The 23,781-nt window shown below is 44.2% G+C and overlaps 1 protein-coding gene across 2 annotated transcripts; it reads right to left on the bottom strand.

The window, feature by feature from the left end:
• Positions 1-8,130: 8,130 nt before the first annotated feature.
• On the bottom strand, positions 8,131-21,430 carry S100a10 (S100 calcium binding protein A10). 2 transcript variants are annotated; one of them, XM_042681845.1, is made up of 3 exons: positions 21,361-21,430; positions 12,872-13,024; positions 8,131-8,535 (listed from the first exon to the last, which is right to left on the bottom strand). In XM_042681845.1, exons 2-3 carry the CDS (start codon positions 13,001-13,003, stop codon positions 8,374-8,376), a joined length of 294 nt encoding a protein of 97 aa, XP_042537779.1. In that variant the 5' UTR covers positions 13,004-13,024; positions 21,361-21,430; the 3' UTR covers positions 8,131-8,373. The 2 variants fall into 2 exon arrangements, with proteins under 2 accessions (XP_042537779.1, XP_042537780.1); XM_042681846.1 differs by lacking the exon at positions 21,361-21,430 and adding an exon at positions 21,020-21,189.
• Between the last annotated feature and the right edge of the window lie 2,351 nt (positions 21,431-23,781).

Raw genomic sequence — 23,781 nt, 5'->3', positions numbered from 1 at the left:
TTAAGTAGAGTTGGGAACTGGATTTAAGGAAAGAAAGAGAAAAAAAGGAAAGATGAGAGAGAAACTGAAGGATGCTGTAGGTATTCCCAGAAAAGTGGGAGGGAAGATATTTTAGGTGGTAACGTGACATGTGCCCCTGGAGAATTGCAGGTTGTTGCGAGTCTAGAATAGGGAGGGTCTGGCAAGAGATTAAGTGGGAAAGATAGACAGGAGGCAGGCTCGGTGGGCCAGCCTACAGGTCTTAGAGAGCCATCAAGGGGCTTTAAACAAAGCAGGTTTGAATTTAGAACACTTGTTTTGAAAGCATACTAATTGGTTGGAAGGGTTGGTGAGGAAGAGCAGGGAGAACTCAGAGGCAGAAGATCAACTAGAGCACAGAATATTGCAAAGATCCAACTGAGAGAGAGGCTAGCAGTACCCATCTTTAACTGTGTTCCTTTCACCGAACTACATAATGCTTTGTAGCGTTATTAATAAGGAATCCTAACTCTTACTAGCTGGATTCGGTTTCCTGAAATGAAATCACATGTATAGCTGGGGGGCAGAGGAGGCAGCTTCCATGGGCAGAGCAGCTGCTGAGAAGCAGATGCCCTAATGGGAACTGACTGCATTACTCAGCCCCCACCTTACATCCCAGTGGGGCCTGTCATCAGTTCTTTGCAATGAGAGGGACAAGCCTACTGCAGGGCCAAGTAGATTAGGAATCAGATATGATACTTTTTGTCACTGCTCTTTACCTCTCCTCTTGCTGACTGGAAGTCCCTGGTCTCTACTGGAGGGAGAGCTTCCAGAGTTGTATTGCTTTTTTCCTTTTCCTCCTGCTCCTCCTGCTCCTGCTCCTGCTCCTGCTCCTCGTCCTCCTCCTCCTCCTCCTCTTTCCTCCCCCTCCCCTTCCTCCTCCTCCTTCTCCTCCTCCTCCTCCTTTTTCTAATTCTTCTTCCTCGTCTTTTGCAATTAACCTACATTCTTTGTTATTAAACTTTGAGGATTTGCTGCTAACATGGATAATAACTCTAGCTCAGTTCAAAAGTATGGATTATTTTTGACCTTGCTACAATCCATAAATCCACGTGTTTTCTGTCATGTTTGTTGGAAACTGTTGATTTTTGAGTTGGAGGTATGTATTCCACAGTGACTCAGGTGGGGGCTGGAAGGAAGTCATGCTCACTTTCCTTGCGTGGGTAAGTTATGCTATCACTTGTTTTGAGATTGTGCCAGTTCTTTCCTTTCCACTCATGCAAAAAAGTTCTGTCACCTAATATGTGCTGTGCCTATTCATAAAGTTTTACGTTGTTCCTGGAAATACGTTAGCTTTTTTCTGGTACAATATTGTACAAGAAAGAGCTAGTCTCTGCCCTCCTGAAAGTTAGAGTACTGGTGGAGGCAGAGAATTATGGAAAATTTTAGCAGATGTCATAAGTAGTTTGTTTGGGGGTAGAACAGGATATCTTTGAAGGAAGGTGGAAATAGCACAAAACCTGAACTGTAGAGGTCAGGAAGTGACCGTTGTTTTCCTTTGCTGGAGACTGAACAGGGTTTTGTACATGTTGGAGTAAGTGCCCTACCAATGAGCTATACCACCAGCCCAGAAACGACATTTCAGCAACTGTAAAAAAAAAACATCTGAATAGCAGTCAGATGATGACTAGAAGATAGTGTTCTAGGAAGAGAAAGGTATACCAAAGGTCTAGAGAAGGAAGAACATGAAAGGAGCCTAAAAAGTCTGTGGACCTTGTAAATAGAGTGCAAACTGAGAAATGCAAAAGCTAATTTTGGAGAAGGAATCAGGATCTGATAATAAAAGGACTTGTGCAAGCTGCTGGTGGTTCCTCCCTGTAATCATAGCTACTCAGGAGGCTGAGTTCTGAGGATCACGACTCAGCTAGCCCAGGCAGGAAAGTCTGTGAAACTCTTGTTTCTAATTAATCACAGAAAAAGCTAGAAGTGGTGCAATGATTGAAGTACTAGCCTTGAGCCAAAGAGCTAAGGGACAGTGCTGAGGCCCCGAGTTCAAGCCCTAGGACTGGCAAAAAAGAAAGAAAAAAAAGACTTGTAAGCTATGTTCAAGAGATTATCTTAGACTGATGTATCCCCAAATCAGACACCAAGGGTTTGGAATTTACTTATTTACATTTATATATTTTTGTTTGTTTGAGATAGGTCTCTTTATTTTGCTCATTCTGGCCTCAAACTTCCTGCGTCAAATCATCCTCTGGTGGATGATAAGGCCTCAGCTTCACAAGTAGTTGGGACTGGGAGTGTGCTCCACTGTGCCTGGCTTGGGTAGTTTATTTATATTAGTTTATATTGAAAGGTGATGCATGCAATGATGAAGAAATGGAAAGCAAGCCAGAAAAGGGAAGAAAGCCCTTTTAAAATCCATTAGCCTCAGTTTTCCTACTAAGGCCCAGTCCCACTGGGGACCTCTGAGTGTTTGTGTAGAACAGGCCTCTGAGCTGTCATACTGACTATGAGGATTGGAGGCATTGATCCCAAGCTCTCATCCCTCACTGGTTGGGAGTTGTTCCTAGGGTTAACTCCCTGGCAATACTGGCCTGCCCTTGAACCCCTCAGAGAATGCCCTCACGCAACAGACACAGCAAGCCATCTGTGTAAGGCAACAGTGAATGGACCATGTGGTTAGGGCACTGGCAACATCTTCTAGACAGTAAATAATGAATGGAATCTATTGCAGCATTTTCAAAAGCTCAGTTTGGCCCATTTGAAATGGGATAAACAGAAGAATTCAAGCTATTTTTAATAGAATCTCCTCTGCGTTTTGTTGTTTGAAACAAAAAAATCTTGACAAGGTTAGCTTTCTCACTTGTGGAGAGGGGTGAGAGAGGAAGATGATATTCTGTGGTGAGTTGGAGAGGTCTTTGGCTCATGCAAGTGGCTTGTCACTGTACTCTTAATGATAGAATGGGGTGATGGTCAATGAGATTGCCCAGGGATATAGAGTCAAGGTGGGAAGAGGAAAGGGCCAAGTCAGTGTCCTTGAAAAAGATAACAGGGAGAACAAGCCTGAATTATGAAACAAGAACTCTTCCAAGAATTTGGATTTGAAGGAGTATTATTATTTTTTTTAATGACAGGCTTAGACATATACATATCTGAGTGGGAAGAAGAATGACCTGGTGGAGGGAGCAATGAAAGGAAGATGCAGAAAGCCGGGAGAAGGTCAGAGGCAGAGCACAGGAACAGGGACTAACTTTAGAGGGGATCAGGGGGACTTGGCCATTTTAATAGGAGAAAAGCAAAAAGGTGAGAGTGTAGGCCCTATATTATGTCATTGAATCCTAATTGAACTCTCTGAGGGTAGTTTTCCCTAACTGGCAGTAAAGACCCTGAAGAGTTAGATAACTTGCTCAAAGTCATACAGGAAAACCTAGGCCTGATCCAAGGTCAATGCTTGCCCAACTGGAATGCTAATTTGTCTGCAGTATTTTAAGTTCAATTTCTCCATAGGAAGGGAATGAAAAAAATGGATAAAATGTAATTGAGTTCTTGCTTTATGACTTGATAAGCCAGAATGCAAAGAGCTTCTACCAGAACAAACATGCAGTGCCAGTTGGTAGACATCTAGAAAAAGAGCCTCTCTTTATTAATGTTTTACCAACTCAATGACAAAGAACTGACCTTTCTTCCTAAGTGAGACTTTACTAGAATAAATAACCTGGCCTTTGCTTCTGTGTGTGGCTGTGATGCACCAACATGTATATCTTATACAATTATCCTTCCGACACTCCTGTCATATAGATACTACTGTGTTTGTGTTACAGATGAGAAAACTGAAGCTTAAAGAGGTCATGTAACTTGCCCACGGCCTCAGAAGAGTAGGAAGCAGTTTGAACTAATGTCTTTCTGACTCCAAAGCTTTTGCTTTTTCAACAAAGCATTGTTTCTCGATAGCTTGGGGACAGGAAGGGACTTGTTATTTGGAGGATGAATTATGAGGCATTGTAATATCCCCTGGCTTCTAACCTGCTTCCCAGGATTTTGTCTTCTTCTTTCAACTCCTTGAACTTAAACTTAGAAAGAGTTTCAGGACTAATCATAGTAAATATTTATATAGTGCCACCCACTCTTGCAGGTGTAATGACTTAATCCTAGAGCAGCCTTGAGAGGTTCTAGTATTATCTCCATTTGCACAGGGGAAGATCAGGGCACAAAGAGGCCATGTTCCAGGTTGCTCTTCCTGTAAGTATCCAAGTTGGGATCTGAGCCCAGAAAATCTGCCTCCTGAGTCTGGATCCTTAAATGATTATGCTGCTCGTTGTCAGGCAAGGACTGTTGGTCTCTGATGAGGAGAATGAGTAGACTTGATTTCCAAATCTGACTTTCTGGCTTCTTCCGAATCCACTTAATAATTATTTGGTTAAAGGCAGACTTTGAATCCAGACTTATGTATGAATCACAACTCCACTATTTAAAAATGTATATGGCCTTGGATAGACCTCTTCTTTGTTGCTCAGTTTCTTGATTGGAAATGTGAGGAAATAAGAACAATCAACACAAAGGGCTGCTGTAAAGATTAAATGAGAAAAGATAAGTTGAGAACTTAGTAGCCTATTTGGCCCACTCAATATGAGCAATAGCTAGGTATTGCTTCCCTCACCTTTTTTTCTTTCTCCTTTTTTTTGAGACAGGATGTCACTATGTAGTTTAGTCTGGCCTCAAACTTGATCATTCCGCCCAGTCTTCTGACTGTTGGGCGTACAGGTGCACCCTACCACACCCAGGTCTTATTCTTATAAAATGTCCCAAAGTCCATAAGAGGAAGGATTGGAGCACAGATCTACTTGACTTCAGAGCTCCAGTACATAGTCCCTGTCCACGCTGTCCCCAGGATCCTCTGCTCATCTTCTTCCAGACTTTCCCGATGCCATCAATGGACCTGTCAATCCCTGTTCACTCAAGTGTCATTGGTTCCTCCTTGTTCCCATCCCACTGTGGTAAGGAGGCATCACCAGGACTTGATTGGGGGCCGGAGGCCAGTGGTATGATCCCTGACCCCACAATGTGGTCGACAGATCACAATAGGGAATGTGCAGTCTGTGTGATAATGCCAGGGAAAGTGAGGATTTGGTTTACAAAACTTGTATACTAGGACTCATTATAAATTATTACAGGAATGATTTTAGAAATCTGTCATGCCACTCTACAACCTCAATGGTTGTGTTTGCATAGATTTTTAAGGTTCACCTGATATTTCTATGTCCAGTCCATTTTATTGGTCCTTGAGTTCCATTAACTTTTTAAACAAATATTATTTTGGTACTGGGGTTTGAACTAAGGGCTTCAAGCTTGCTAGGCAGGTGCTTTACCAATGAGCCATGACTCTGGCCCTCTTTTGTTTAACTATTCATTTTTGAGATAGGGTCTTGTTTCCTGTCCTGGTACATGCGTCAACTGAAGTCCTCCTGTTTTTCACTTTCCACCAATCTGCCTCTTATGACTAGTCTCATGCCACACACATGATCCTTTATTCTTGTGAGAGAATACTACATTCATTATTCCGTTTACTGAAATAGCACTTTGAGACAGCTGTAGAATAAAAAGAAACAGTCTCTGTTTCAAATCTTGACACAGTAAGTTCTGTGGGATGGTGAAGTTATTTAAATCTTAGTTTGGTCATCTGTAAAATGGATATTGTGATTGCTTAGAAGGGTTATTATAAGGACTAAGTAAGATAATGCTTAAGAAGTATCTCATATAGATCCTGACACATTATAGACTCTCAGTAAGTACACGTGCTTTTTGAAAGTATATTATGTAAAGTTGTATCTCCCAGGTTATGAAAGTAAAATTATTATAATCTGGATAACATAGTAGTGTATACAAAGAAAATTATAATAACTATCCTTTGGGTGGTAATTCTTAAGCCACAAATAGTTTTGGAAAGTAAAGACAGCTGGATATACTTCCTTTTATTTCTTCTCTCTTTCTTCCCTCCCTTCTCCTCCCCCTCCCCCCCCCCCCCCCGTGTGTGTGTGTGTGTGTGTGTGTGTGTGTGTGTGTGTGTGTGTGTGTGTGTGTTTTGCCGTTACTGGTGCTTGAGCACAGGTCCTCATAGCCTTGCTTGACTTTTTTCACCCATGACTGCAGCCATATCTCCAGTCTAGCTTTTTTTCCTCCTAGTTAAACCGAGATGAGTCTCATGGACTTTTCTTCTTGGGTTGGCCTTGAACTCCCATCTTCAAATCTCAGCCTCTTGAGTAGCTAGGATTGCAGGCATGAGCTACTGGTGCTCAAAAGACATTAAGGTTTTACTCGTGTAAAACCTTAAAATATGCTGCATCAATGGCTTTGTATTTGAATTTTGTTTTTTATTCTTTCTTTCTCCCTCTCTCTGCCCCCTCTGTTTGTTTGTTTGTTTTTTCTTCCTTTCTTTCCTTCCTTCTCTCTCTCTCTCTGTTACTTTACTCTTTTGCTTATTGGCTGGCTAGTATTCTGCCACGTACCATGCCTCCAACCCCTTGATTACTTTAAGGCAATTCCTGGGATGAGAAATACTGGGTCAAAGAAAATACATTAGACTGGAAAAGTGGCTCATGCCTGTTAATTCCAGCTACTCAGGAGGTCTGAGTTCTAGGCAATAAGGCAGAAAGTTAATAAGACTATATTTTGAGCAATAGGCTTGGCATGGTTGCCCATGCCTCTCATCCCAGGTATGTGGGGGTTGTAAATAAGAGAATCAAAGTCTAGGCTGTCCCTGCAAAATCATACCTTACTTGAAAAATAACTAAAACAGAGAAGAGCTGAGGCATTGCTCAAGTGGTAGAGTGACTGTAGCAAACACAAAGCTTTGAGCTCAAATCCCATACCTAGAAACACTTATCCTTCCTCTCCTACTCAAAAAGGAAATTTACATTAAAGGATTTTGGTATACTTGCCTACTTTTGCCACCCCTAAAGGTTGTATATATGACATTCTTAATGCAAATGGGGTGCCCATTACATGTCACTTTTGCTGATCTCCATTGTGTTATTACTTAACTTCTGGTCTGCTTTATCTACTGTTTTTCAGTCTAGATTGTAATCTTCTTGAGCAGGTCCTATGGCTGGCTATCTGCTTCTCTCTACCTGCCACAAAACTGTGCTTTGTGTTAGTCATAGTAGTCCTTGTTAATATTTGCCAAACAACGGATTTTTTAATTTATGACTATCTCTGAGTTAAGAGCCAGAGGGAATATTGAATAATCACCTTCAAATTGGTCAAACTGAGGATCAGGCTTACAGATTTGTTTCTAGGGTCTTTCAGAGAGACGATTGAAAAGTATTAAATCACAGATGTTCAGGAGACTTGAACAAGGAATGGGTCCAAGAGAGAAAATGAGTTAGTGTTCAGGGTCAGCTCTGCAGCATGTTTGCAATTGACTTTCTCTACTTCTGTCTGTTCTTCCTTCACAACTGGGTGGAGAGGGACAGAATCTGCTTTTACAACTCAGCCTTCTAGCAGAATGAGTGGAATTTTCCAGGCAGGTCCTCTTGTTGGCTCTTGGCATAATTGCAGCTTTGCCCTTTGGGAACCATTAGGCTGCAGCCCCAAAGCCTAGACGGCTCTTTCAGCAGGTCAGACTGTGGGAGCTGTGTATTTTTGTTGGCACAGAGCCACAAAGGATTTCAAACTGTAATATCCCTTTTTATTTCACTTGTAGTACTACATGCTCTGAGCTCCCTGATAAATGCTCTGAGCAAAAGAAAGGAAGATATCACACCCTTCCCCTCAGAACACATAGATGACATACACCCATCCCAAACAGTGATGAGTCCCTGGCAGTGGGCACCTTTCTGAATGCCAGAGTCTGGGGTAATCCGCTGAGAATAACACATTGCTTCAGAATTTTTCCGAATGAACACACCCAGTGTGAGGATGAGTTGATGCTTCATTTCTGTTACTCCTGTTATCCTCTAAAATAGTAGTTCTGGTTCTTCATATAGACATAGTTACAAGGGCAGAACAATTAGAAACATTAGACCCTAAGCCCGAAAGGAAAGCACTTTCCTATTTTGCTTGTTCTGTGTAGAGAACTGTGCTGTGTGCTGGCTGCCCAAGGGCACGCTGACTCATCATGATCTAGAGAAATCTGGAGTAGTTTGGAAGAAGCCACAAACATGCTATCTCAAATTTGGAATAAAAAAAAAAGACTTTATTGTTAGGGGCAAGAGGATGCAAACAATATAAAAATGAAAAGCTTATTTGGCATTTAATTAACGTTCCTTTCTCTGCTTGTCAAATGGGAGTTGGATGCTATTTGTAATTTTTCCTAAAGGGCCCTCATCTGTCATAAAATCTTTTGTGGGTGGATCCTTTACATGACCCTTCAGGAGAACTCTTATGCAGTGGGCAGAAATAAGTGCTGGATTCTATCTACTTCTTTCCCTTCTGCTTCATGTGTACTACGAAGTAGTCATTGCATGCAATGGTGAGGCCTGCAATTAGTGAAAAGAAGCTCTGGAAGCCCACTTTGCCATCTCGGCACTGATCCAGGTCCTTCATTATTTTGTCCACAGCCAGAGGATCTTTTTGGTTCTAAAACAACAACAACAACAAAGAGCAAAGGTTAGAAAATACCAGTCAAGGGTTGTAACTCTGAACTTTATCTGCTTTGTACTGGACAGTCAACCAAGCACATAATCTCACTATTATCTGGGCTCTTTTCTTAGGTAATCAGTGACCTTTATGGGCACCATCTAAACGCATTTCAGTAATTTCATATTTAGATTTTGACCAAGAATGACTCTGCACTTACTGTTTTCTGTTCAAACTTACATTTTCTTAATATGTTTCTGATAGCATGGTCCAAGCCTTTAAAAGGAAACTTTTTCTTTTGTGTATTTTGCCAGTCCTGGGGCTTGAACTCAGGGCCTGGGCTTTGTCCCTGAGCCTCTCTGTGCTTAGGACTAGTGCTCTACCACGTCAGTCATAACACCACTTCCAGCTTTTTCGGAGTAGTTTATTGGAGACAAAGTCTCATGGACTTTCCAGATTAGGCTGGCTCCAAACTCTAATCCTCAGATGTCAGCCTCCTGAGTAGCTAGGCTTACAGGTGTGAACCACCAGAGCCTGGCTTAAAAGGAATTTTTTAATGAAAAAAAACATGATAAAATTGTTTAGGGAGTTTTAGATCTTTGTCCTACCAATTTTGAGGATTTAATGATGAAGATGGAGAGATGGCTTTTTCTCTTTGGCACAGCTGAGACCTCACTAGTGTGTCATAATATCATATTAGCCCTGTGACCTTGAGTAGGTCACATAGCTAATAATGTGACTTCATGTATCAACTATGAGTGAAGGCATTGGCTTGAATGTTGTCTCTGGAATTCTTTTTTTTTGCTGGGATTGGGGCCTGAACTCAGGGCCTGAGCTCTGTCCCTGAGCCCCTCTGTGCTCAAGGCTAGTGCTCTACCACTTGAGCCACAGTGCCATTTTCGGCTTTTTCTGTTTATGTGGTACTGAGGAATCGAACCCAGGGCTTCATGCATGTGGACAAGCACTCTACCACTAAGCCACATTCCCAGCATTGTCTCTGGAATTCTCTCCCCCACTTTTTGTTTGTGGGCGCTGGGGAATTGAACCCAGAGTCTTGCATATTCTAGGCAAGTGCCCTACCACTGATCTACACCCTAGCTCTACTTCCATTTTGAGTTGGTAAGTCTACACTTTTCTATAGTTGTCACTGGATGCTGTATATTAGACAAGAGTCAAAAGGAATATATGCAATGGAATCATGAACTCCCTAATGTCTTGCATGAATGTATAGAGCAAGGATGGGCAGGCAAGATCCCTTTATCCTGTTTCTATAACAACTGGCTTGATCACTTTTTCACAAGGATGTTGGTTAGAAGTGTAGGAATATGGTGACTTCTATAGATCATGCCATCAACCAGAAATAACCTCTAACTCATTAGAGGCTATTAAAAGGCCTACCTAAAGTATTTATGAATTCCACTGACTATATGTACATGACTTCTATAGATCATGCCATCAACCAGAAATAACCTCTAACCCATTAGAGGCTATTAAAAGTATTTATGACTTAAGAACTGAATTTTATCCGGGCGAGGGTGACTCACACCTGTAATCCTAACTGCTCAGGAGGCTGAGATCTGAGGATTGAGGTTCAAAGCCAGCCCAGACAGGAAAGTCTGTGAAACTCTTCTATCTAATAAACCACTAGAAAACTGGAAGTAGTGCTGTAGCTCAAGTGGTAGAGCACTAGCTTTGAGCTGAAGAGCTGAGGGACAGCGCTCAGGCCCAGAGTTCAAGCCCCACGACCAATAACAACAACAACAAAATAACTGAATTTTAAGTGCGCTTATGTTTATGCACTCAGGAATCCCTTAAGGTAAAGCAGTTCCATTTCCTTCATGAGGAATGAAATCTTCTACCCTAAACAATCAACTAAAACCTGTTCTATGTAGCTAATTCTGGACTTGCCCTCAGCTTCCTGGCTGTGGTCAGAATGAGTGAAATTTGGATGACATAAGGGGTCTACTTTAGAAACAAAATGCTCTCTTAATGCAGTGAGTGTGGGTGTGTCTGGAATTATGCCCTGGTTCCTGGAATAAATTATCCTGCCACGTTTAGCACTCTATATCACCTATTCCTTTTATGTTTCTCATGCCACAAAGCCTAGAGGAAGGGTCTACGATGTATATGATGCTTATTCTGCCTCTAACTAATAGCACAATTAACATGTGATAAATGCTGAGAACACTTTTGTCAGTGGGCTGCCTTAGCTTGAGCACATTTTGTCCTTACATTTTATGCTTGCATAGAAGGATCATAAAAAATGAGAGTGATCTTGCAGATAATCATATGTGTCTCTCATTTTACAGAAAAGAAACTAGGTCACAGAGCTGAAGCAAATCTCCAGTGTTTGTTACACTAGAGCCAGATCTCCAGACTTTGGGTCCAGGGCCCTACAACAGCACGTAACTGTATTTCAGCTCTTTTCTAGGATAGCATTGTGGTAGGACTGGAACTTGAAGAAAGGAGTTAGGCTATTTAACTGATATGGATGATGTGTACAAATAGTGTTCTGCAAAGATCCATGTTTACTAGGTGTAGGAGTCAGGGATCTGACTAAAGTGCTATTTACCAGGCAGATGACAAGAGGCAGGATCCAGGCTTTTTACCATGGCTTCCCTTCAGCCTTCAGGAGGTTAATAAGTTATCCTTGACTACAATTATAGCATGGAGAGATGGAAGATGGGCTTGTATTTTAATCTGAAATGTTTTGTCTTGCACGATCATGAAATGTAACAAGCTCCTCTTGATGGCTTACAAAGTTATAGGGCAATGGTGCCTTGTCACTTAACGTCCTTCGTAATATACCTGGACTGACTAAAAAGTTGTCTTTGGGTGTTGCTTAATCTGTCAAGGTGATACATAAACCAGACTCTGCTCCTGTGCTCAGTAGGATTTTCAGTGTGAAAAGCAGTTATTTCTGCACTAATACTCGGCCTATTCAGCAGATGACTGACACCATTCTTTTATGGACTAGAATTGGAGAGAAAGAATTTGAGGGGCCAAGCACAATGGCTCACACCTATAATTCCAGCTACTTGGGAGTTAGAGATTGGGAAGATCAAGATTCTAGGCTAGTCTAGGGAAAAAAGTTAGTGAGACCTTCATCTCAACTAACAAATTTGGTATAATGGCACATATGTCATCCTCAGTATTCATTAAGCATAAATAGGATGGTCATAATCAAAGGCCAGCCTTGATCGAAAATGTGAGACTATCTAAAAAATAACTAAAGTAGGGGCTGGGAAGGTGGCTCAGTGGCAGAGCGCTTGCCTTGCATGCCTGAGGCCCTGGGTTCGATTACTTAGCACCACATAAGCAAAAAGAAAAAAGCCGGAAGTGGCACTGTGGCTCAAGTGGTAGAGCGCTAGCCTTGAGCTGAAGAGCTGAGGGACAGTGCCCAGGCCCAGAGTTCAGGCCCCACAACCGGACCCCCCAAAAAAAATAACTAAAGTAAAAAAAGGGCCTAGCCATTCCCTGGCTGAGTGCTCCCTCTGGAAAAGCCTTCTTTTCAATGTTGCAATGGATGCGCATACAACTCAAGATAGAGTTTTCTAATACTTCATGTAGTGGTTATTTGCATGTAAGTTGTACTTTATCTGCAGATCATAAGCTCCTTGAGCTTAGGGGCTGTGTCTTCTTCACTGTTTCCCATGCAATACCTTACACATAGTAGGTACCCAATACTTTTAATAAATAAATAGACAAAACACCTTTCTAGTAGTGGCCTCCACAGGGAAAAGATAAAAGAACATGGGGAAGAAAGTACAGATGTGTGTGTGTGTGTGTGTGTGTGTGTGTGTGTGTGTGTGTGTGTGTGTGCGCTCTCATTTGGCTTTTCCACTCAGCGTTGGTGCTTTACCATTTGAGCCATAGTTCTATTTCCAGATCTTTTTTCTGATTAATTGGAAATAAAAGTCTCAGGGTTGGTCTTTTATGCCTGGGCCAACTTTGAACTATGATTCTCAGATCTCAGCCTCCTGAGTATTTAGGATTACAGGAATGAGCCCCCAAGTTCTCTCTCTCCCACCCCCTCTTTCTCTCCTTCCCTCCCTCTCTCCCTCCAACCCCCTATCTGTATACTAGGGCTTGAACTCAGGGCCTGGGCAGTCCTTAGCTTTTTAGCTCATAGCTAGCACTCTACCACTTGAGCCACTTCTGCCTTTTTGGTGGTTAATTGGAGATAATAGTCTCAAATTTTTCATTCCTGGGCTGGGTTCAAGCTGTGATCCTTAAATCTTAGCCTCTCAAATAGGCTTATAGGTGTGAGCCACTGGTACCTGGCTGAAAGTACTAATTTTTATATCTAGTTCTTTCTGAGAGTTGTAATACTTACTTCCAAGAATCCAGGGAACTCCTTATCCATGAGCACCCTCAGGTCTTCCTTCACTAAGTAGCCTTTATCCCCTGCATATTTGTGAAATGTAAACATGATGGTTTCCATGGCGTGTTCCATTTGAGACGGCATTTTGGCAAGGTCTGTTGAAATCTGTTAAAGGGCATGAAGAAATGGGTTACATTAACTTTTTTTTTTTTTACCTTTTTGGTGTTGGTTCTGAGGCTTGAACTCAGAGCCTGGGTGCTGTTCCTGAGCTTTTTTGCTCAAGGCTAGTGCTCTCATATTTGAGCCAAAGCTCCACTTTCAGTTTTTTTGGTGCTGAATTGGTGATAAGAGTTCATGGACTTACCTAATTGGGTGGGCTTTGAACTATGATCCTCAGATCTAAGCTTCCTGAGTAGCTAGGACTGCAGGCATAAGCAACTGGTCTTTGGCAAACTTTAAGCCACATTTACTGTCAGTCTTTAAAGAATAATTGAAAGAATTGTGAGTATATCACCCATTTATTCCTTTCCAGCTATAAAATTCAATGAATCTAAGGACAAAATGATCTCTGTTTTGGAGGTCTCTTGCTTATGAAATAGGCATTTCAGGTCTTGGAGCTTTATTAAAAAGCTTATCTGGTTGCCGGCTAAATTTTCATAAACCACCTAATAAAGAATAAAAAGGCCAGGCGACAGTGTCTCACACCTGTAATCCTAGCTACCAAGGAGACTGAGATCTGAGGAACACAGTTCAAAGCCAGCCACAGCAGGCAAGTCCTTGAGACTCTTATCTCCAAGAAGCCACCAGAAAACTGGAAGTGGTGCTGTGACTCAAGTGGTAGAGCACCAGCCTTGAGCTGAAGAACTAAGGGATAGCACCCAGGCCCAGAGTTCAAGCCCATTACTAACAACAACAACAACAAAAAGAATAAAAAGTAACCATTTGGAAAAGCAATATCAATGTCTTTCTATCTATCGTTCTTTCTTTCTTTCTGTTTTTTTTTTTTTTTTTTTTTGTCAGTCATGGGGCTTGAACTTGGGCTTGGGCGCTATCCCTTAGTTCTTCAGCTTGAGCCACAGCGTCACTTCCAGTTTTCTAGTGGTTTTTTTTGGAGATAAGAGTCTCATGGACTTTCCTGCCCCAATGGCACTGTGGCTCAAGTGAGCAGTAGAGCGCTCACCTTGAGCTGAAGAGGGCAAGGACAGCGCCCAAGCCCAGAGTTCAATCCCCACGACCAGCAACAACAACAACAACAACAACAACAACAACAAGTTTTTCTTTAAACTGACAAAGTAGTTGGGTACCAGTGGCTCACACCTGTAATCCTAGATACTCAGGAGGCTAAGATCTGAGGATCTCAGTTCAAAGCCAGCCTGGGCAGGAAAGTCCTTGAGACTCTTATCTCCAATAAACCACCAGAAAACGAAGTAGTGTTGTGGCTGAAGTGGCAGGGCGCTCTCCTAGAACTGAGGGACAGTGTCTAGGCTCAGAGTTCAAGCCCCACAACTGACAAAACAAACAAACAAAAATAAACTGACAAAGTACTTATTGAAAAAACATTGATCTTTTTATTTCTCTTGGCACTGACCAATGAGACTTTGAAAACATGGCTGAACAACCCACACAGTCAAGCATGGCTAATATGAAAAATTTAACCTTCTATGCTTAACTTTGTACCTGGTTCAGTCTAATATTAGCATTTAGAAAGCTGCTTAAAGATGAATTTGTCTGCTGGATACTCTTTACTAAAGCCAAAGCACTGAACTTGTATCTATTGCAATAAAGACATTTGCATCCTAGTAGTAAAATGCAGCTGCCCTGCCTGAGTTCATGTGTTCCAATGTTTATTGTCTAAAAGTTTAGTCTATCTGAAGTCATTTGGGGGTCTAACACATTCTTGGCAAAAGCTACTTTCGGAGCCTGAGACATAGTGACAGAACAAGAGGGTTTTTTTGGTCAAGGAGAATTTATAGGAAAGGAAACATGTGAGATCACTGTATTCAGGTACAATGAGCTGGAGGCTTATGGCTCATCAAGACACAGTGCCTGATACTTAACTGGAGCTCAGTGGATTCTGAGTTAGTTGGAAGACATGTTTTGGCCAGAACAGAGGAGCTTTGAGAAACATTATCTAAAATCACTATTGTTTAGGAAACAGTGAACTTAGTCAAAGTTTGGAATATATAATTTTACACACACACACACACACACACACACACACACACACACATACACACCCCACAGAGCTATGAGCATAGGTAGAAGGAAATGCTGGCAATTCTGCTGAAAAGTACTTGGGCTTGGGACATGCTTAGTTCTGGTTACTGCTGTTGACAGATGCCTGTTCAACATAGATCTTTAGATGCTATCGTTTACAGAGGGAACCGTGGAGTGATAAACACCAGGGTTGAACAACTGTATTTAAAAATGACAAATTATACTCCTTAATCTCCAGAAAAGTACTAGAACCTTCATGCCAAAGAAGATTACTTTAGAGAACACTATAAACCAGAATCTAGCATGATTCATCTGCAAGGCAGTTTATCTTGGAGACAGAAGAAAATTCATGTTTAAAGGTCTGGTGTGAGATAAATTCCAGGGGAGCCACACCCCATTTGCTCTCTTCCTACACAGGAAAGATCCATCCCCCACCCTACAAGGGTTTCCCATGGCATGGGCTTGAGTGAGTTGGCCTTGTATAGCTGATCTGAAAGCCCAGGAATGAGTCACCTATAGGAGGACATAGGATCCTACCTCAGCACTTAAATAATTCAGGAAAGGAGTCAGACACCACAGAGATTTAAAAATATGTATCCACGCTGGCACTGGTGGCTCATGTCTGTAATCCTTGCTACTCAGGAGGCTGTGATCTGAGGACACAGTTTGAAGCTAGCCTGGGCAGGAAAGATCGTGAGTCTCTTATCTCCAATTAACCACCCAAAAGCCAGAAGTGGAGCTGTGGCTCAAAGGGTAGAGCACTAGTCTTGAGCAAAAAAGCTCAGAGACAGCCTCCAAGCCCAGAGTTTGAGCCCCAGAAACGGTACAAAAAAAACTTGTGTCGGGAGCTCAGAGCCACACAACACTTCCCACCCAGCCTGTCCCACAATTCCCAGATATTAGAACTGGGATATCTAGCTTTCGTCACAGGATGGAACAGAGTCCAGAGAGTGTACTGTATGGTCAAGGAAGAAAGGGACTGCAGCAGGATAATGATTCCCCCCAATAGAAAATAGGTAAATTTAGGACCTACTAAGACATACGAGTTGTAGGCTGAGGAAATCAGGTGATGCTCCAATGTTTTCTTCAGTCTCTGCTTTGAAGCAAGGTGCTTTAGTCTGAGGTCACTCCACAGCCAGCCCTTCCTTGCTCACACTGGCTATGTGATGGGGTTTTCTTCCACAAAGCTATGTTCCTGTCAGAGGTCCTCTCTCTCTCTACCTCCTTCCAGCTGCTGTATTCAGTAAACAGATGACAAGCACAACTCCCTGGCTGGTCAGGTTTAACAGTGGGAGGATTCAGAGAAGGGACTAACTAGAAGTGAAACTAGTTTTGAAAACCAGAGGCACCAGAGGGTCTGATTGGGGTCTGATCCGCAACCCATGTACTGACCAGGGCTACAAGCAAAGAAGTGTGTTTTGACCCAGCCACACACTGGTTTTAAAGTAAGAAGGAAAAGAGGGAAATATGATTTAACTGTTCTCTTGGCTGCATGAATCAAGAGTCTCTTCCAGGGCTGGGCGGGGTGGTGATGGGGGTTGTGCCTGCTGGGTAAATGGTTCCTCAGTTCCTTGGGTGGGGCTCGACAAACAGGCTGACAGCAGCTCTGACAGTTGGTCACTAAAGCCGAAGTTCTTCACCAACTTGAAGCTGGCATCTCACCCACGAACGGCTCTACAAGCCACACTCCAGCAGAGGTGTGTCTCCTACTTCCTCATTGGATATACTTTGGCAGAGGACCTTGGAACTCAGTCTGGGAAGCACAATGTCTTTTCAGTGTTTGGATAACCTACTCCTGTACCAGGAACACTCAAATTGCTTTTAATTGTTCACCACTCTTGAGCTCTTCTTGGTCAAGAACCATGAAAATTTTTGCCTTTATCCAGAGGTAAATATCCACTAAATAAATGAGTCAGTTTATGAGTCAAACTGTTGCCTTGGCAGTAGCTAATGTGATTATCCTAATGAGGCTGAAAAATCCTGTAGCTCAGAGCTCAGCAGGAAGGATGGGAAGGGGCCCCAACAAGGTTCCCCAAAGAACAAACAGGACAGCACAGTTCAGACTCAAAGGAAAAAAAAAATACGTCCTGCTAAACAGGTCTGGTCAGACTGCCTGCTTTTCTCTGCTGCGGATTTCTCATTCATCCTACCTCTCATTCCTTCTCCTCTAGCTCTGCAGTTTCACTGCTGACGCCGCAGGATGTGGGACTGCTCACTTCTGTGGCCCTGCTGCCCACTCATCTGCCACTGAATCATTTGATTCTGACGCTGAATGCCCTCGACTTGTTTTCCTGTGCAATGGATCTGAGTACTGCAGGCTCAGAAGTCCTGTGAAGTTTTGTTTTGTTTTGATTTTTTTTTAAACAGAAAACAATTCTGTACTCCACAAATTCTTTCTGTGTTAGAAATTCATTTTTTGGTACTCCTACTTTGTATGTCCCAACTAAAGAGTTCTGGTGTGGGGCACAAGGGATTCCTTCCTTTCTATGGTGGTGCTTGCCTTTGAAAAGTTCACCAGCTAATGGAATACAGCTTAAAAGTCTGTCTTCAATTCTTGCTATTTGTGTTTCTGTTCATAGAGTCTGCTTTATGGAAGGGGAAGAATGAAACTGATAATAATATCATCTTGATTGTCTTTGGCTGGGAAGCTGAAGTCCCTCTTAGGAAAGTGTTTATTTGTGAGCAGTCCCAACTGTTTGCTCTGGGCCTGTGCCTAGATCCAGGCCATAATTTACAAGAAGATACTTCTAAGGAACAAGAGTTCTGATTTACTTTGTTCCTCTGTATCATGTCCATACCTTAGTTTTCTGACAGCCACACAGAAATAATTGTCAGGGTGTCAGTAAAAATAAACATGCTATTCAAAATATGTTTGAAGCCCAGTGCCGGTGGCTCACACCTGTAATCCTAGCTACTCAGAAGGCCAACATCTGAGGATCACAGTTCAAAGCCAGCCCAAGCAGGGTCTATGAGACCATTATCTCCAATCAATCACAGAAAAAGCCAGAAGTGGCACTTTGGCTCAAGTGATAGAATGTTAGTCTTGAGCACAAGGAACCCAGGGACAGTGTCCAGGCCCAGAGTTCAAGTCCCAGGACTTGCACAACAACAACAACAGAAACAAACAACCAAATAAAAATATGTTAGAAGTTTTCTTCCTGCTGTTTCAGGGATTTTGAAAAGTAATTTTTATCTCTTGAGAATTTAACGCAGAAGATATTATTGAATGATTCCTAAAGGGAATTCAGAAAAAAGAATTGAGGTAATGGATTGGGATCCAGGCTTTCTTTCACCAAACAAAACTTGCCCTCTACATAATTGGTTAGCAAAAGAAAGTTTCAGGTGCAACTCAACAGAAAGAAAGAGCTCAGAAATCTCCTCTAAACCCACAAAATACATTCAATTTCTTTCTTTGAAATATTGTTAGGCCTGAATCAGCCAGTGCTATTAAATCAGCAACTGATATTAAATCTTTTGGTTGGATGAGTGTTTGTTATTAATTGAAAAGCTAAAAGTTCTGATAACTGTTAAAAATAAAGTCGGGCTGGGAAGGTGGCTCAGTGGTCGAGTGCTTGATTTTCATGCATGAGGCCCTGGGTTCCATTCCTCAGCAACACATAGGCAGAAAAAGCCTGAAGTGGGGCTGTGGCTCAAGTAGAGCGCTAGCCTTGAGCTGAAGAGCTGAGGAACAGCGTCCAGGCCCAGAGTTCAGCCCTATGATCGACAATAAATAAATAAATAAATAAAGTCTTTTTGCTGTGTGTGTGTGTGTGTGTGTGTGTGTGTGTGTGTGTGTGCGCGCGCGTGCGCGCGTTTGTCCTGGGGTATGAATCCAGGGTCCTATACATGTTAATATGTGCTTTACCACTGAGCTACATCTCTTTTTTTGCTTTTGAAGTGAGTCCTGGGAAAATGAGAAGCTTAAGAAAGATTCTAAAACTTTAGTTCAGCTTTCCCAGCATCTGATCATTAATTTATACTTTGTAACCCTGAAAGAATTCCATTGTTTCCCTCTGCTTTATGCTTTAGAAGATTGGACTGTTGTCCAATGGCATTCCAACAGGGTAATACCCTAAAAAGTCACTTTTTTTTTTTTTTGAGCTCTCAGTGGAAAGCAGGAGATGCCCAGACTTAGTTCCAACCAGCACAGGATCCGCTCATACTGGGATGGCTGCTCAGAAACTGGCCAAAGGCCAGTCTAATGTTTCCAGGAAAAGCAAGCATCACCTAGAAATTAAGGTGAGCCCAAACAATCATTCTATGCCCAACAGACCCAGAAAACAAACCAACCAACAAACAAAACCCCATATGCCAGATCAAGGATCACCATGAAGAACCTATCCTGTCACTGTCAAGGAATTCTCATGCCACTTAGAAGGAATGATTGAATAGAAATTGGCCAGGAATCTGTAGGGGCAGGGATGATAAGAACATTTCAAGCAAATTATATGAACTCATTCCTGCCACAACTCGGCTATTATCATTATCTTTTGCAATATGCTGAAACACTTGGGAGGCAAAGATCACTGAGAGGGTGTTTCCATGAGCCTGGCCTCACGTAAAGTGCAGAATATAAAAAATTCACTCCTGGAGGCTGTAAGTGGAGTTTTGGAGTTGGGGAATAGGACTGAGAGTAGGGAGAGGACCTGTGCATTATGAGGTGTAAACCTCATAATGGGAAAAACTACAGACCCAGTAAAGCTGAGGCCTGCTGCCAGAGGACACATGAGCCAGTAACCTGACGATAACTGAGCAGCGGTCTTGCCAGTGGCCTGCCAATTTAATTATTCTCCCTGGCAGCTCAGTCAAGAAACCTCTCCTTCAGGTTGGTGGCTAATCCTAGTGTGATTCACTTCCTCTTGGAAAATGCCTTCTAAGATGGCACAGTTCCTCTTTTCCTTCAGTGAGTGTTGGGTCCAAACCATCCACAGTAGATCAGCAACCAACAGGACCACACCCACATGGTCTTCCAGCTGAGTCACAGGCCTCAGATCACCAGGAGAATCCCAGAGCCCTTTGTGCTAACCCCACCCTGCAGAATGCTTCCAGCTCCTCCAGTGAGGGAAGGATTGGGGGCGAGGGGGAGGGGGGGGGAACCAACGGGAGGTGGGTTTAATGTGTTCCAGAACCGGGCTTCCAGCTCTGCTTTGCTGGCTCTAGTTGTTTGGCATTAATCACAGCCCCTCCCCAGCATGATAGGGCTCCTGGTTTCAGTTAGCAGAGGGCCATAGAGAGCACCATTCCTTTCTGCCCAAGCTCCCGATTGTGAACCAGGTACCAAGGGAATCTCTCTCAATCCATCAGGCCAAAGTCATCTGGGATTGGAAGATCCTTCCCCGTGCTTCCCAAACCCGCGCTTCCCCATCTCGCTCTAGTTCCCCTTATTTAAGCAAGAAGCAATCTCTTACAGTAGAGAAATCACTTCACATACCCCAACCCCTGCTTTATAACAACAAACTAAAGGCGGCCTCGGTGGCAAAAGCTTTCCGGACTAGCGGACCAACAAACACCAGGAAGCCGGACCTGCAGCGCGGGCTGGGGCGCGGGCCCCGGGGGTCCCACTCAGTGACAAGCCTCCACTAGTCGCCAAGTCGGAAAGGCGGGAGCCAAGAACTGAGAGGCAAGGGAGGAGCTTAGAGGTCCGGTGGCACCAAGTCCGAAGATTCAGAGTAAAGGACCAGAGCCCGCGCCCCTCCCGTCTGCGTGGGACGGGGGTGGGGGGCGCCCTGCCTGGGCGGGGGGAAGCGCCTGGCCCGAGGATGGCCCCCGGGCCCGCACAGCGGACTCCCCCGGCCCTGGCCCCGGGAGCCAGGGGTAACCCCGCTAACCCCGGCCCCGTGGGGCTGTCGCGGCGGGGTGCGGGGTGTCTGAAGGGTGGGATCCGGGGCTGGGGACTGGGAGTGGGCGGGAGGGGGGGGCGCTCGGAGCCGGGGCAGAACTCACCTTATCCCCCCGGGGGGCGCGGCGCAGGCTGGGCGAGCTGGGACGCGGGAGGTGAGGGGAGCTGTGCGGCTGGGCGCCTTTGTACGTGGGTCGGGTGGGGAGAGGGCGGAGGCTTGGGGCTGCGGAGCAGGAGGAGCCTGGGCCGGCTGCCCGGGCTGCGGCTCTCCCCTCCTCCTCCTCCCCTTCCTGCCGCCCCCCACCCCCACCCGAGACACACTCACGCACACACACACCCGCGCCCACGCCCTTCTCCCGCCTCGCTCTGGGGACCAGCACTGCCCCACCCCACCCAGCCCTCCGGAGAGCCTTCGTGTAAACTTTCTGAGTGTGAAAGCGCTTACTCGGATGTCCCCACCCAGGGCCGTGCCCTTCCTCTCGGGCTTGCTTTTACTACGAAGTGGCTGAGTGTGGGACTCACAGACTCGCGCCGTGCTGCGGGTGGGGCGCGCAGGCCCAGAGGCCCACAGCGGCTCTTCTGCAACCTATTGGTCTAGTTGACCCGACCCGGAGGACCACGTGGATGCCTAGCCACCTCCTCCAGGCACCGAGACCCGGGCGGGGGGGGGGGGGGGTCCTGAGGACACCCTCCTGGCTTGGGCTCAAGTCTTGCAGAGAACGGAGTCCGCCCCTAGCCTTGCCTTCCCGCACGGTGGGGAAGGAGAGTGTTGTTTGGCGTTTCAAACCTCTTGTGGGAAGACAGCTTTACCTGTCCTAGCGTGGGGGAGGGGGGGGTGAAGGGGGGTTAACTCGGTCTTAAGTTCAATTCCAGTGAATGTCCTTAAAACCTGTTTCTAAACCTCCTCCCTTTTGCTCTATAACGGCGCTGCTTGGCCCTAAAAGCCCTTTCTGGAAGATATTTGGAGAAAAGTGTTTCTTCTGGACGGTCATATCCTCCCCCCCCCCCGCCCCCCCACCACATACCATATTTATTGTAATTGTGGTTTGAAGTTAAGTGCAAATTAGTCACAGCTGTTGGTGGAAAAGAGCCGAGTCCTGGAGTTTCCCTTTGTTCCCAGGGGAGGTTCCCTCCCCCCCCCCCCCCCCCCCCCCCCCCCCCGCCCAGGAGTGAGGGATCCTAAAGAATGAGCGGGAGTCTGGTGGGGTGAGTGATCCCCAAGGAATGAGCAGAATCGGGGAATCCTCCAAGCGCTGCCACGTGACTAACGTTGGTTTGTAACCAGGAAAACCCAACTTGGATTTCAGCTAGTACTTCCCCTGGTCTCCGAAACGCCAGTGCTGACTATTCAAGCAGGCAGATCTCTTAGATAGTCCCATACCCAGGGGAGATGCAACTGGTTTAGATGGAGAATGCCAGGGTTTGTCTGCTCCTAATGGTTTGCTTTCTTTACAAGGTCCACATTCCTTGAGGAATGCTTAGTATGTGGTGAGCCCTGGGATTCAGAGATAAAAAGAACACCAAATCTTATTGGGAGAAAGACTCGCAAAATTGAATGTGATTCGTGAATGGTACAGGATACTATAAGAATGTTGAAGAAAGGGCTTCTAAGATTCTTTGGAGCCTTGGTGGGATTGTTTCTGGAGAAGGCAGCATTTGATAGAAACAAACAAACAAACAAAAACCCTAATTACCCTTACTGTGTGTTTGTGTGTGTGTGTGTGTGTGTGTGTGTGTGTGTGAAGAGTTTGAACTCAGGGCTTCCTGCTTGGTTGGCAAGCATTCTATCCCTTGAGCCACAGCTCTCACGATTTCCTCAGCCTGGCATGGACCACCATCCTGGTGAAGCTTGGGTAACAGGCAAATACCACAGCACCCAGTCTAGCTCTTTCTGTTGAGAAGGGATCTGGTCAACTTTTTGCATGGGCTGGCCTTGAACTATGATCTTCTAGATCTATGCCTCCTAAGTATCTGGGACAATATCTGTGAGACACTGGCACCCAGTTTGCTGTAACTCTAATTTGCAGAAAATTTACATTCTTATTGCAGAAGGCTTGAAAACACAATTTTAAGAAGAAAATAAAATTATTTATATATACAGTGAACCACAGATTAGGGCTGGGAAGGTGGCTCAGTGGTAGAGTGCTTGCCTTGTATGCATGAAGCCCTGGGTTGGATTCCTCAGTACCACATAAACAGAAAAAGCCGGAAGTGGCACTGTGCCTCAAGTGGTAGAGTGCTAGCCTTGAACAAAAAGAAGCATTAGGGATGGTGCTCAGACCCTGAGTTCAAGGGCCAGGACTGCCAAAAAAAAAAAAGTGAACCACAGATAAACATCTTCATATTTACATAATTGTGGTTACATTGATTTAAAAAATTATGTCACATTCTGTTTTTGTTCCAGTTTTTTTTTTAAACCAGTCCTGGGGCTTGAACTCAGGGCCTGAGCATTGTCCCTGAACTTCTTTTTGCTCAGAGCTAGCACTCTACTACTTGAGCCATAGCACCGCTTCCAGCTTTTTCTGTTTATGTAGTACTGAGGAATTGAACTCGGGACTTTGTGCATGCTAGGCAAACATTCTACTGCTAAGCCATAGTCCCACCCCTCTCTTAATCGTTTTGTTTTTCATTAAATAGTATTAAGGGCATGAATGTTTGGTCATTCATTCTGTTTTTCATTTTTCATTCAACATGTATTCTTTCTCCTCCAGTCTGTCAGAAGGACTCCAAGACACTAAGGCCCTAGTTGGTGCAGGAGATGAGTTACTGAAATGTTGGGCTAAGTGCTGAGGGTACAATGGGAATATGGCCTACAGGATGGATGCAAAACTAGTGTTCCAGCACTGAGCTAATCCCCCACCCCCAG

Source organism: Dipodomys spectabilis, unplaced genomic scaffold (assembly GCF_019054845.1).
Source record: "Dipodomys spectabilis isolate Male_0828 unplaced genomic scaffold, ASM1905484v1 ptg000069l, whole genome shotgun sequence".
Lineage (NCBI taxonomy): Eukaryota > Metazoa > Chordata > Mammalia > Rodentia > Heteromyidae > Dipodomys > Dipodomys spectabilis.
The sequence above is the reverse complement of the archived record's forward strand: the minus strand, read 5'-3'. Positions and strand labels throughout refer to the sequence as shown.

Bases quoted from the DNA above. Each gene is read 5' to 3' on its own strand.
- S100a10 (XM_042681845.1), bottom strand. From the start codon at position 13,003: ATGCCGTCTCAAATGGAACACGCCATGGAAACCATCATGTTTACATTT. The intron at 8,536-12,871 runs GTAAGTATTACA...TTGTTGTTTTAG, and splicing joins AGTTCCCTGGATTCTTGGAA to AACCAAAAAGATCCTCTGGC.